We start from the raw sequence: 15,295 nt of genomic DNA, 5'->3' as shown, positions 1-15,295 counted from the left end.
TTAGCAGACAAAATTGGAACAAAATTGGAGCTGATACATGAGTAGGCCTACTCTCTCCTGATTGGCTGAAATTTTCCATCCACCTGAAAATAATTGTGTTTATTAAAGAGCTGGTGACCCCTTGCTGGTAGGACTGAACAAACACTATAGCAATGATTACTATCAGAATATAGAGCTTTAATGTTTTAACAAAAACCCTTTCAACTAAAAATATCACTTGCCCTACCTTTGTTACATAAACATGTTTACTAAACACAAATGTAGGGCATCTTTAAGCAGCTTAGGGTAGGGTAAAAAGGACTAGCAAAATTGGTAGGCTCATGATAAATGCTTGGTTTGATTAATTTTGATATCAAACATAAATGTGCAGTTTATTTAATAGGCTATTGGTTAATTTGTGTGCTAGCCCATTTCTAACTAATCCCTCAAAATAGATTTTCTAAGAATTGTTTTTAACCAAGAGTTAGGGTTCATCTGGGTTCTCAGATTGATTTGTAGCCAATCCCCCATAAGGGGTGTCAGCCACAGGTCTATCCATGCCTTAGGACATTTTGGGCTGGAAGTGAAAAAGTAGCCGATGAGCAATGTAATCTTAAAGGACAACTTTAGTTTTTTACAACAAGGGTTCATATTTTAGATTGTAATTAAAGAATATAAAAGATGAGTGTTAAAATGATTTCATTTACTTCTTTCTATTGTTTTAGAGATTCTTATTTCAGTGGTTGGGGCATGCGTACAAGTGGCTAAATATGTCATTTTACACAGAATAAGCCCATTCCCAAGATACAACGCAACCTTTCATGGTTGGATGTGACTTATGGGGGCTAGAAGTGTTACTGTAAATAGCAATAAAGAAACTGCTGGCTTATTGTGTCTAAAAATACATATTTAGCCACTTGCATGCCCCACATTTTAGCACGGTATTAACGCGATAAAACAATAGAACGAAACAAATGAAAACATTTTAACACTCACTTTTTATTTTCTTTAATTACAATCTAAAATATGAACCATTGTTGTAAAAAAACAATGTTGTCCTTTTGCCTTTAGGCTAGTGAATAAAAAATTAAATTAATCAGTATTGCCATCATAGCAACATGCAACTGCCAAGTCAGGGAATAGTCTTGGATATTAGGGTTTCTTTTGTCTTTGCGAGGGAAAGGAGCCATGGATGGTTAATTTTAGAATGACGCACAATCATACAAACCTGGGCGTAAACCCATGCAACGCAGCCACTGCTGGACGCACCAGAGAAAGCATGAGGACGCCCTGGCAGCTAGGCAGCAAGTCTGCAGACAGTTTGGAGTGTGTGAATTATGAGCAGTGGTGGGAAAAGTAGGCTACTCAAATGTTTTACTCAATACTGCAATGCAGAAATACAAAAGTATTGGCATCAAAATGTAGGCCTACTTAATGTAGCCTACTAAAAGTAAAAGTAGCCTACTCGAGTCATATGCAGAATAGCCCATTTCAAGTTTTCATTATAGGCTATGTATAAAATCTTTTGAAAATAGCAGATCTACAAGCTCACATGTGTCACGATGCACGCGTGAGAGCTGCATTGTGAGCTTGTAGATCAGCTATTTTCAAATGGCCGAAATGTATATAGAGTTGAAGTGGTTATGCATATTTTTGTAATAGGGTAAAATCGACAAATGTTTTGTAACTAGAGTTTTCAAATAATTGTAATGTACCGTAGGTAAGAATAGGCTATTTGCCTCTGAAATGTAGGCTAGTTGAGCAGAGGTAAAAGTAGCCTACTGAAACTAATACTCAATTAAAGTACAAATAGGTAGCCTACCTCAACAAATGTACTTAAGTAATTGAGTAAATTTACTTAGTTACTTTCCACCACTGAGTGTGAGTAGTGGAGTTTACAGCGTGTCCCTGGCTGCAGTCTGAGCCAATCACTTGTTAGACGCGGTTGTGCCAGCACCGGAATTGTTTGGATACGGAGCTCAATGTGATATCTATGTGCGCGTAAATCCTCCTCGCCTCCTACCTCTACTGATTTTGCGCTTCTGTTTAATGCCGGTGTAAAAAAAGAAGAAGAAAAAAAACCTAACGAAGTCTTACCTGTTTTCAGACTGAATAACTTTCTCATAGAATTTGTCCCTATAGTTTTAATTGAACAATTTTTCTCACCCCAAAATTGATCATGTGAACTAGAGGCGGGTCCCTCCTGTGTCTGGATCTGGATCGACTCGAGGAATTATGTTTAAGAAATCTGCGACAGGATCTTTTTTGACAGGTAAGTCAGATAAGAGCGTGTTTACAGATTATAATTATTTAACGTAGGATATAAATCTGCATATATATTTGGAATTGGACGTTCATTCTAGCCTATGCAGCTTTAACAGGTGCATGCTCAAAAGGAAATGATAATTGTCGGTCTTTTCAACAGTGAAGTTCATCATATTAAACGATCAGTTCAGAAGTAAATTGCAATAGTTGTGTGTGTGTGTGTGTGTGTGTGTGTGTGTGTGTGTGTGTGTGTGTGTGTGTGTGTGTGTGTGTGTACGCGCGCGCGCGCTCGCGAGAGAGATAAATCATGGATAGTAAAGTTTGTGTGTGTAGCCTGCCCTACATAGCCTATGTGTTTGGGTCTCAGGAGGTCGCGCAGTCAATACTATGCAGTCCATCCATTCCACCGTTCCACGGAATCACGCATCTCTCACGAGCATTTATCCATTTCGCGGCGTGTCAGATGAATTATTTGTGGATATGGGATGTGGTTCTTCTGGTCTAATGTACTGTGTAATGGAATTCCCTCTTATCTAGAAAGCAGCTCACCATCAAAAGCATATGCGAGTATGCAGCAGACCACAATGACAGAAAAAGAAAGGCAACTGAAATGCGCTTGACCTGTTGTGCCACCACCAGTCTCATGCATGCTGCTCATGCATTCTGCAGTAGGTACGGGACAGATCCAGGTTCTTAGTCTTGTTGGTCTCTAGGACAATTATGTTTGCCTATATAATGTGTATTAATATGTTCCAATACATTTGGAAGCACTCAAGCACAATACAATTCAACTCATGAGCCAATCTACCAGCTAGACTACCACACATTGATTTGTGTGTGTGTGTGTGTGTGTGTGTGTGTGTGTGTGTGTGTGTGTGTGTGTGTGTATGTGTGTGTGCGCGTGTGCGTGTGTCTTTAGACTCACTAAATAGATTTTTTTGATTTCTCAGTCTCACCAGTGGTGGGTGTAACTCTCTGTATTGAATTTAACACAAACATATCAAATGACTTCTCTGATAGCTGGCTCCCAATTCAGTCTTGGAGAGCTTGGCTGAAGATGCAGAAAATAGAGTGTTTAGCCGTGTGAAAGGATTCAGTGCCTGCTGTGAGATCCTTTCATGGTTAGCCCCTGTCGAGCTTGCATGAGATCAAATATTAATCTGATGTACAACAGGGTTATCCTGTTGTCTCCATAGGGACTCACCCATTGCCTCTATTGGCTGCTATACTTACGCTGATCTAAATTTGCTTGTTTCATTGTGTGAGTGAGCGATCACCTTTGGACATGATTATGACGCACAGCATCTAATTGGAGTTTTCAAAGCAATTATAAAAAATGGTCTGTCACATAAATATGCTGGGTCCCTTTTGGCCTAATATGAAGGAGGAAAAAACATATCTGTGTAATCCTACTGTACTTTAGGTCCTAGTGATCATTAAGTTAAGTGTCTCTCTACAGTAAATTACATAACTACAGCCTATTTACATGTGTGCTAGTTAGGCTTTAAAAACATGGTTCTACATTGCAGTGCCATGGGGGACCAGCCAGCCAACTCTACGTTATCAGTATGCATTACAGCAACATCTGCCATGTGTTCGCTGATTTCATATATAGGCATTCTGGGTATATGGTCAAGATTGATTTTTTCACCACTTTTATGCGCGTCCAGGGATGCAAGATCAGATGTAACAATTGAACATTCAGCAGATGGTGGTTTGGAAGGATGAGGCCAGTGAATGGTTGTGAGAGGAATTCTGATATGAATTGAAGGGTGAAGTGTTCCTGAGTGACTACATGACAGCCAGGCATGTTTCCATGTCCCGTTCCTTAGAATGCCTGTTTAGTGTCTATCCACATTGGACCGGATTGGTTCACACAATTGGCTGCATAGTAGATGGTTTTCATTTATATTGCTCCTTTTTCCAAAGCGCTTTACACTGTGTTCACCCATTCATAAACAATTACACATTCACACACAGACAGCTATATGCAGGGTACTGCTATTCCCTAAATGCTCTTTGGGAGCAGTTGGCTTGCTCGAGGACACTCAGACACGATACTAGGCGGAGCTGGGATCAAACAGAGAACCTTGCCATTGCAGACAACTGTTTTATCTCTTCAGCCACTCCCCTTTATATTTATTTAATTGACCTTCTCTTGCATCTTGTTGAGCTGATTTCTTCCAATCATGTACCCCTTGTGTTCCTCCAGCTGGGCTCTACCCTTTGTGATCTGCTGGACTTTTCTACTTGCAAACCACCATGGAGAGCCTCAGTGAGCTCCAGAACCCTCTGCTGGAAAATACCAGCAGACATGTGAATGACTACCAGGGCTACCAGTGTGACTACCCCAGCCACCCATACCAGGAAAACCTCATCAGCTACTTCTACGCGGGGACCGATGGTCAGCATAAGACTCATCAATTCCTGGACGCCACTTCCTTGCATCTTGCCGTGGAGGCCTTCTACAGACCCAGCTTCATCCTGTGCAAAGACGACGCCAGCCTTCTGAGCAAGGACTCCAAGAGCGAGAGCTTTGAGACGACCTTCACGGAGAGCAAGGACGCCGTGCTGGACGTCGGCGTTGCCACCGAGGCTCTGCAGGATAACGTACCAGGAGACAAGGACGTGAAGATACAGACGGTGTCCCACGATGTGGAAGAGGAGCAGGGTCACGAGTATGAGGTGAGAGGTCACAGAGAGTTCACTCAGTGCACGGATCCATGGGCGTCACAAGTGGGGGGGGGGAGTGCGACTGAGTTACTAGGGCCCAAGGTGGAGGAGCCTTAATTATTTTATACTTTAGCTATTGAAAAATAGCAGATATACAAGCTCACAGCGCGGCACCGAGCTGCGAGCTTGTAGATCTTCTATTTTTGAAAAGTCGTGAAAATGTGTTTTCAAGCCATCATTTGTAACTGAAATTTTGCTTCTGTGGGGTCCCTGGAACTAAATATTTTGAGATGGGGGTCCGTGGCCAAATGCATATCATTTTGGGGGTCCTTCACTTGAAAAAGTGTGAGCACCACTGACATAGAAACAAAGGGTTTTCAAAAAACCTTAGAGGGATTTGAAATATTCAATGGCTTGCACACATTTTCAAAGATTTTTCAAAAATAGCAGATCTACAAGCTCAGCTGTGAGCTTGTTTATCTGCTATTTTTCAATAGTTAAAGCACAAAATAATGTAAAAATGTGTTCTCAGTCTAAATGGGTTAAAACCCCTCCCCCTATGAAGAACATTCATGCATGGGGGCCCACAGTGAATCCTTGTACCCTGGGCCCAACATTTAGTGCGACACCCCTGCACGGACCCAATGAGAAACATGCGAAGTTTGGTCGTATTCACAGGTGCAGAGGGAGTTGAGGAAGTGGTTATGATGCTGAGTGGAACTGAGTGCTGTGATCCTGCATGGATCCTTCAGCACATTTCAATATTAAGATGCTGGGCGAGTTTACTCTATCTGCACATAAAAGGAGCTAACACTCTGTGCACCTGCATAATTATCCTCAGCTACACTACCAGCTATAGGAATAATAACTGCAACCAACCAACATATTCATTGAAAAGAGTGCAATTTGCACAGGTGGGAGCTGCTTTGCAATACAGTGTGAGGCAATTAGACTACCAAGGCTGTCTTGGGTGAAATACTTTTCAACGTTTATTCAGAACTGTCAGAGCCATCTATCAATAAAAGTATGAGTCGTGGTGTAGTGTAAGGCAACTTATATGACAATGTTTGTGTCATATAATTGCATTGCAAAAATTAGGATTCTATTATTCTGGATTAGGATTCTAATATTGTGGCTTTGACTACCCTTTCTGGGTAAAACTCTGACAGCAGAAGAAAGAAGGATAAGAGCTTTTCCCAGATGTGTTAAGAAAAAAAATCTAATTTCATGCAGGGTGAGCTGTGAAAAGGCCCCACTTCTCTAAGTTGGCAGTGGGAGAAGGATCGCTCCCTAACTGGACTGACCATCAGTCCAGCTCCTGTCACTCGGATGGCTGGCAGATGGATAGCGGTACAGCACTGACCGCCATTAATGCCATAACTAATGCTGCCCTTTGAGCTTATTAAGCAGGGACTCCTCTGATGCATGGTCCTCGGAGCAGGTGAGACGGGGAGCTGAAGTTATTCCATGTCAATTTCGAGGAGCAAAAGAATGTGATTAACGCTCCTCGGATGAAACCCTACCCTGCACCTGCGTTTCTTGGACCCCCTTTTCCATGCATATATGCATGTGTGCCTCAAATGTAATGTGTGTGTGTTTGTGTGTCAACATAATATGTATGTATGTTCCTAGCCCCATATAGAACCTCAACCGTCGCTGCGTACTGTTGTGCTCCGAGACGAGGTCCTATAAAGATTTCCCCGTGGAGGGGGAGAACGCCTCCAATGTTTAGGTAGAAAACACTTTTCCCGAAATTGTATCCACAAAGTAAAGGTAGTTCCGAGCTCCCAGACTGTGATAACCTAACAAGGGTCCATAAAACATGAACTAGGGCACGAAACAACCCCTTAAAATCGCTAGTTTTGTCAGCCGGTCTAATGTTTACAAGCCTGGAAGTTGCAGCCGGAATGGCAGCATTAGCGCCTCCTCTGGTCAAATGTTGCATACTGTGACAGTATGCAGCGACGGTTGGGGCTACGTTCGACAACACTGGAGATGACAGAGGCCGTGTCGAGCTTTGCGAAGGTCGCATGAGCCGACTCAGTGACGTTAGAAGTTGTAAACCAGAGGGCCAGAATAGTCAATCTTGCCCCCCCCCCCCTTCTGCGAGGTCCAAGTGAACACAGCAGAGCGCTCCCTACGTCCTGGCACGCACGCACGCACGCACGCACGCACGCACGCACGCACGCACGCACGCACGCACGCACGCACGCACGCACACGCACGCACACACACGCACACACACGCTTCTGTATGTAAATGATATAGTTGCAAGTGATAAGGTTCCCTGGACAGGGGTAGAATACTAGGTATGCTAGGAACATCCAACAACTCTCCACGGCATCAGATCAAACATTTCAAGGGCTTTTGCGGCATTACAGAACATGAGCTGGAATGGGAGAGAGACGATCTTCATTATTGTCTGCTTCTCACGTATGCTAAAGTCCTGCCACTCGGTCCATAGGGATTTGTGGTTGTTGCTTTCACACATGACTTATTACCCTTGCTTTTCAGCCTGCATGTACATTATGTGTGAGGGGGGGTTTTTTAGCTGGCAGGCATGTGACAGTGATGGAGCATAAAGGATATCGCTGGTGATTAGTCCACCAACTGAGTAAATATAGGCTAATCCACTGTGGAAGATAGCATTATATTTATTAGCTATAAGGTACTTCAATTGAGTATTTCCCTTTTCTACATCTCGGAGGCAAATATTGTACTTTTTACTCCACTACAATTATTATTTAAAAACATAATTATTTGTTACTTTGCAGATTTAGATTACTATGATAAACACTGGCCATTTAAACCCTTTCTGTGAGCATCTTAGGTCTGTAATAGTAAAACAAAAATGCAGACAAATCTTGAAATATATTGATAGAATGGGACATTCTGCATATCTATTCTTTTACGTTTGGTACTTTAAGTACATTTTGATGCTTTGTATTGGAATCAAGTGAAATGTGGAATACATGACTTTTACTTGTAACCAGAGTATTTCTAACTCTTACAAAAGTAACAAAACTTGAGTACCAGCTATAATGGTCTGGGATCTGGGTGAATGATGCCAGTGTGATGCCACTGTCTCTGGTGACAAGGTCCAGAGCTGTCTCTGTGTAGCCCCAGGTTCTGACCACTATTCTTTGCTGACTTTAACTAGGCTCTGGGAGAGCTGTTGGAGGGTCCTTAAATGCACTGTGCCCGAGGTGGAGTGAGTCCCATCAATCAATAGTGTCAGTGTCAAAACAGACTGTCTGAATTGGCTGGCCTGGGACCTGTGCCAGGGGCAGTTCGTCAGCAGACTGCACTTGACTTTGCATACAGACCAATACCCCGACTACTGGAAACGATCGGTTTACATTGCAGTAATCTGATTTAAGTCTTTACATGCATTAATGTGAATACTAAAATAACATACTCAAAAGCCGGGGTTTGCTTGTAAATATCCCACTTTTTTTGTTTACACTTTCAGATTCTACAGACATTAAGCAAGGAAATCAAATTAGGAAATGATAAAGAAATCAGAGAAAATTACTCAAAAGATTGGGCAAAAAACGACGACACATGTCTTGATCAACTTTTGCTTACACCGATTAAGATCTTAACCCAATTTTGGAAATGAGATAATGGTGAACACTTCAATAACCAGAGCATGCCTTAATCAGGGTGAAATGAAAGCTCAGTGTTGTTATGTCTGAGCCTAGTGCCAAATAATCCTCAAAGGGTTGTGTAAAATACGTCAAAATTGGGCTTCAGCGAATAGCTTCCAGGAAGTCAGATATCTTGCTTTAGAGATGAGTGTGATACAAACACACTTTGAAGGCAGCCGGTTTGATCCCCGCCGTGGAGATTAGTGCGATACAAACGCACTTTGAAGGCAGCCAGTTTGATCGCCACAGGTAACAGCAACTCTAACAAATTAAGCCTATTCCTAATGGGGGTCATTTATTTAAACAAACACTGTGGAACAACTGGGAGAGGTGAGATCGTCCTCACTTAAAGGTCACCCACCTTAATGCTAAGACAAGTCGTGCTGGTGCAGCCAGAGTAGCATTACAATTCATTAGCCTCAAACCCCGGCGGGCCTGAAGGGAGGCCCAAGACATCTTAGGGAGACATTGCATGAGCCCAGGGGTGTCGCACCAAATTCTGGGCCCTGGGTACAAGGATTCACTGTGGGCCCCGCATGAATGTTCTTCATAGGGGGACCTGGGAAGTGGGAACGCATTATTACACATTATTTTGTGCTTTAACTATTGAAAAATACAAGCTCACACTGCGGCCGCAGTGTGAGCTTGTATATCTGCTATTTTTGAAAAAACGTGAAAATAGTTTTTTTGGAAAAAAATATGTTTCTACGTCAGTGGTGCTCAAACTTTTTCGCTAAGGACCCCCAAAATGATATGTATTTATTTGGCCACGGACCCCCATCTCAGTTACAAAATGTTTGCTAAAACACATATATTCAAAGATTTGCACACATTTTGACGATTTTTCAAAAATAGCAGATCTACAAGCTCGCAGCGCGAGCTTGCTATTGCTTGAGATCTGCTATTTTTAAATAGCTAAAGTATGAAATAGTTAAGGCCCCTCCACCTTGGGCCCTAATAACTCGGTCCCACTTCTCCCCCCCCCCCCCCCGTGTGACGCCCCTGGTCGGCAAATAAGAGACCTGGAGGAGATGGAAGGGGTTTGTCGTGCTGTAGAGGCAGTTTAGCACATAAATGACACTGTCTTTGTGCTGTCACGCCACGATGATGAAACAATCCGTTAATCCTGCGTTATCTGTCGGACCGCTCATGGGTGTTGACAGAGGTACCAAATCCTCTCTGGCTGGCTGAGTACATCATGTACTGGGTGGTAGCAGAACAAGGGCAGATAGGCTCGTGCTGGGGTATACGAGCTGTCAAACTGCACCACTCTAGGTTTACAAAGGTCTCCAGATCTACTGTAATGCACTTCACTCTCCTACACCTTTTGTTATTTGGTCATCACGTTTATTTATAGGCATCCTTGTCTTAAGTTTGTGAATTTGGATAAAGAGGTGCATGGTTGATGCATGATCTTAAGATTTGAAACTGTCCAAATGTTTTCGGTATGTGTCAATATTAGTACATTTTACTATAGGCAAACCATGAATCAGCTGGAGTGGAAGATTAGAGTGTAAGTGGCATGAACGCTAGTCAGCCATCAATGGTAACAGTGCCAAGAAAACATATACCGTAAGTGCCACAGAGTAACTTGGATAGCAGGAAAACGCCAAACAGTATCCATCTAAATAACATATTTAACACCGATCTTTAATTCTGCCTATGTGGGTGGATTCTGACAATGCTTTTTCCCCGTTCCCATTGGAAAGCATAGGCAGAATGAATCCGCCCTCAAAGGCAGAATCAAAGTTGGGTGTGACTGCACCCTTAGTATCTGAATCACCAAGGTGATTCTCAGCAACTATAAAAAAAACGATAAAATCCCATTAAACAGACAAATATGTAAGACTAAAAACTATGTTTGCATTTATACAAAATTAATTCTCTCTAGCATTACTAGGAAAGACACAGCAAGTTTGTTTGTATTGCTCCGATTTTTGCCAATGTTCTTAGCTGCTTCCCCTGCAGTTACTGTACTTGCACAATGTACAGTTGTATGTAACAACTGCCGATCCAACAAATATGCCCATTTATTTGCCCATAGCTCCATATACAGTACATCGATCTCCATATATGGGTATCAAGGATCTCCATATGGGTAAACTTGTCCGATATATATTAATAAAGGATAAAATAAAATAAAAGTCCATATATGGGCATTCCCAGATGATGCCCTGTTAGGGGAACCACACTAACAGAATCCATATATGGCTAAGACAGATGGCCAAGACAGATGGCTTTTCGCCCTTAGGCGTCTTACTGGTGTAAAGTACTTTGAACTAGAAGCAGTGCTCTTCCGAGCACAGGTCTCCACCAGGCAATCTTTGGAAGCTAATATTAGCTAATCAGGATGGCATATGAAATATCAGACGGATCGGACTTGATCACATGACTATAGAGATACTGTGTACCGATTTGCGTGATTTTTGGATAAAATCTCAAGGAGTAATATCCAAAAATGTGTTTTACATAAGTCGGCCCAAAGGTGGCGCTATAAAAGGCTTATGTGAAAAATGCAGGGCAAAGGTTTATCCTTAGCTTCTAGGGAGTGTGCTTGCAAAGTTTGAAACTGATCGGTGGAGTTATAGGTAAAACCACATATCGGCCTGTTATAGCGCCACCATGAGGCTGATTTAAAAAAAAAAAAGTGGCATTTCTTCCTCGGCCTTGTGGGAACGTGTGTGCGCGATTTCATGATAATCGCACTTTGCGTTTGTGATTTGAGGCATTTTGTTCAAAACGGCTCGATCCTACAAACTTTGGAAGCCAATCTTAGCCAATCAGGATGGAATATGCAAAATCGGACAGATCCGTGTCGATCACAAGACTGTCGAGATACTGCCTACCGATTTGTATGATTTTTGGACAAAATCTGTAAGAGTAGTGCACAGAAATGTGTTTTGCGAACATCGGCCACTAGGTGGCGCTAGAAAAGGCCCATTTAAAAAATTTAGGGCAGAGGTTCTAGATTGGCATCCAGGGAATGTGTGTGCTCACTTTGGCAGCGATCGGGCCAACGGCGACTGAGATTAGGTGCTCACAAACTGCGAGGACGCACGGACGGACGGACGGACGGACGGACGGACGGAGGGGAAAACATACTCTCCCCCATGCCTTCGGCTGGTGGAGACAATTACTTGTTGAGTTATACTGTATAAACAAATGTGCCTTGCCTTGAGTTGACTTGCCTATGAATTAGTATGTTTACTTTAATTGTAACATGTAGCATGTCTATATATGCATGTAAGTCTCAAAATGATGCTGTTGTCTCCATCTGCATTTGGCAATGATAGTTACAAATTATTTCACCCAAGATTGAGGTCTGCCATTTTCAGTGGCCTGTTCCTGTCTTGAGGCTTATTAAACTCTTTCTCTCAATCTTCCCTCCAAATGAGCTTTGGCAGGGTCCAGCCCGTGCACTGCCTTCGGCAGAGCAATTCAAATTTCTATGGCAGTGTGCCAAGTATGTCTGTTTGATTTGCTCTGCTTTTTCACCTTCTCCACTAGAGTGACAGCTCCACTGACAGTGAGAGTGAGGACAACTTCATTCTGCTGCCCCCCAGGGATCACCTTGGCCTGGCCATCTTCTCAATGCTCTGCTGCTTCTGGCCCCTGGGCATTGTTGCCTTCTACTACTCTCATAAGGTAAAAAGAAAAAAGAAAAGAAAAGTGCTCATAGCTACTTTGTCCTGCCCAGGGGTGTCGTACCAAATTCTGGGCCCTGGGTACAAGGATTCACTGCAGAGGCCCCCCATGAATGTTCTTCATAGGGGAGAGGGTTTAACCCATTTAGACTGGGAATAGCAGATATATAAGCTCACAGCGCGGCACGCTGCGAGCTTGTAGATCTGCTATTTTTGAAAAATCGTGAAATTGGTCTTTGAATATTTCAAATCCTTGTTTCTTCGTCAGTGGTGCTAAAACATTTTCATGTCAAGGACCCCCAAAATGGACCCCTATCTCAAAATATTTAGTTCCAGGGACCTCCCAGGAGCAAAATTTGAGTTACAAATGTTCGCTTAAAAAATACATATATTCAAAGATTTGCACACATTTTCACAACTTTTCAAAAATAGCAGATCTACAAGCTCGCACACGGCACTCGGTGCCGCGCTTTGAGCTTGTATATCTGCCATTTTTCAATAGTTAAAGCATTAAATAATTAAGGCCCCTCCACCTTGGGACCTAGTAACTCAGTCCCACTTTCCCTCCCCGTGTGACGCCCCTGCTCACAGCTTCTTTGTCCTGCCCTGTGTTAGAAATGCTAATTACACTGCGCTCTGTTCAAGGTCAGTAAGCATGAGTGCTTTGTCGAGTGCTTAAGAATATACATTTTCCACACCTGTGATCACGCTGCAAATTGTTTTCAGACCATTGGCTACAACATACACTCAGCAGGTCAGCTCTCGTTTCAACCCCTGCAGACACACAGCTTCTTATTCCTCAAATAATGAAAGGTGAGAACAAACAATTGTAACGCGTCATTCATTTTCACATTGTGTTCATTCGAGGTGCCTGACGGCCCAGCCAGTTAGTGCACAGACCTACGGAGCACCGCGAAGACTCGTGTTCGAAACCAACCCGTCCGGTCTCGTGTCTCTGTGCTCTCGCTGCCCTTGGCAAAATATATTTTAAATAATGTAACACAGTGCAATAATTTCTCATAGGCATTTTTATCAGGAAATTATACACACGTTGATCTGAGCCCTCGCTTCTTACTGCGTTAATCCCTTTTCCTTCCCCAACATCACTAGCTAAAAGAATCAGGTCTAACGGCACTCTGGAGCACAACATCATTTATCTCAGCAATTTGCCAAATCTTCCACACTAATTGCAGAGACAATTACACTGAAAGAGCCTATAATAAATGTGTCAAAACGATAAACAGATTAAGGGCAAGACCTGTTTATTTATTTTTGGAGGAATCCTAAACAGCCAAACAACACATTTGTCACCGTCTAAGGGATAACGACCTAATTGCCATGGCAACTAATGGCTCCCTCAGAGCGTTTCTTTTAACCAAGGCTTAACACCTACGTACTCTTGGCACTGATGAGTAACATTTGAATCATTTCACTCACTGCTTCCTTTCCCCTCCCCTCAGACTGGAAAGGCTATCGCCAAAGGAGATTTCTCCAGAGCTGGCATGAACTCCAGAAGAGCCCTGTTCCTGTCTGCTCTCTCCATCACCATCGGGGCGGGGATGTACGTGGGCGTGGTGGTGGCACTTATAGCCTACCTGTCCAAGCCTGGGCACGTATAGCAGTGGGACTTGGCGGCTCAGTGCGGAACAAAGAGTGAGAGACGGAGAGAGAGAGAGAGAAAGGGACAGAGAAAATGAGGGGGAGAATCAGGGAAGTCGCAATTAAGACAGATGCCCATGCTTAAGGCATCCAGGAGGAGCCTGTGGTCGTTTTCCCCGTGTGAGTGGGAACAACAACAATTGTTTGGTGAACTGAATAGTTGGACTGCGTTCACATTGATCGGGACTATATCATTATTTCAGGACTCCAATGATCCCATCGAGGTGTTCCATCACAATTAGAGAAGAATGCAGACGGAAAGGCGATGTTGAAGCGGACTGCTCTTTCACCAAGAGTTCTGAAACAAACGTCCTACTGTCGTACCGCTTACCCACCTCAACACTGCAAAGTCCTGAGTGTTCATTTATCTGTGTCAAAATGTGTCCCTTACTGTTATTGCAGTGTACTCTGACATTTTCAGTCCTCTGTATTATGTGATCTGTGTCAATACGATTACAGATGTGTAGTGTTTACTTTGTAAATGAGCTCAATATAGGGAAAAACATTGGGCATTTATGATTGTTTAACCTGGAAATGTCCAGGAGATTGACCCATATATTCAGCGAACAGATTGGGACAATGAGTGGATCGAATCCACTGACGCAGAACAAAGAGTGCAGGCTGCTGAGCAGTGGTCAAAACAGTCAATGTTTATTGTATACTGTAAATATTGTCAATAAATATATTTGGCATGAATAATGAACTCATGTCACGTCCTATATCTCCCTTCTTGTTATTCACTATCAGAGACGATGTGTGTGTGTGTGTGTGTGTGTGTGTGTTTGTGTGTGTGTGTGTGGGGGGGGGGGGGGTGTTGATTGTGTGCTCATACAGATGCTGTCACAATGTATTGTTGGCAGCTGCGAGATATATCGACTATTTGCGATTGCAGATGGGGGCCTCTACTGCGACTGGCACAGGTCCTTTCTCCTCTCTCTCACCAGCATCACTCAATGTCTTGCCTCGAGGTGACTTTAGCTGCCAAGTTGCTGGCATCCTTAGGAAGACAAAGCCTGCTACTCGGAAGTCAGGACATCTGAACAAAACGAGCCCTTCATTCTCCTCGTGGAATCGGACGCTCCATCAAGCATAATTGCATTCTCCTTCACTGCCCCGCCCCAGCATCTAATCAGCACGTACTGTACTGTACCACTCCAATAACATTCAAACCCCACAAAATAGCAGCCTGGAATTTTGCCCTTTTTATGAGGATAGAAGTACAACTAATAACCCTCAACTGCAGGAAGCACATTAATAGCATAGGACTGTTATGCGGGGAAAAAACACCTACGTCATTCACTGCACCAAGCCAAATCGAGAAGGTGGTTAGGTAAGCAACTCTTACAGGACAGCAGGAACGGCCTGACCTCTCCTATAGCTGCTTGTTTCTCTTTCAGAGAACATCAGGAACTAATGTATGAAATG

At 43.1% G+C, this 15,295-nt stretch overlaps 1 protein-coding gene across 1 annotated transcript; it reads left to right on the top strand.

The window, feature by feature from the left end:
* Positions 1 to 4,506: 4,506 nt before the first annotated feature.
* On the top strand, positions 4,507 to 13,830 carry LOC308305415 (synapse differentiation-inducing gene protein 1-like; the record flags this gene model as incomplete). Its single annotated transcript, XM_080750216.1, has 3 exons — positions 4,507 to 4,929; positions 12,075 to 12,212; positions 13,672 to 13,830. The coding sequence occupies 3 exons, from the start codon at positions 4,507 to 4,509 to the stop codon at positions 13,828 to 13,830; spliced, it is 720 nt and encodes a 239-aa protein (XP_080606342.1).
* Between the last annotated feature and the right edge of the window lie 1,465 nt (positions 13,831 to 15,295).

The sequence above is a fragment of the Nannobrachium achirus genome (assembly GCF_963921795.1).
Source record: "Nannobrachium achirus genome assembly, chromosome: 20".
Taxonomy (NCBI): domain Eukaryota; kingdom Metazoa; phylum Chordata; class Actinopteri; order Myctophiformes; family Myctophidae; genus Nannobrachium; species Nannobrachium achirus.
The sequence above is the reverse complement of the archived record's forward strand: the minus strand, read 5'-3'. Positions and strand labels throughout refer to the sequence as shown.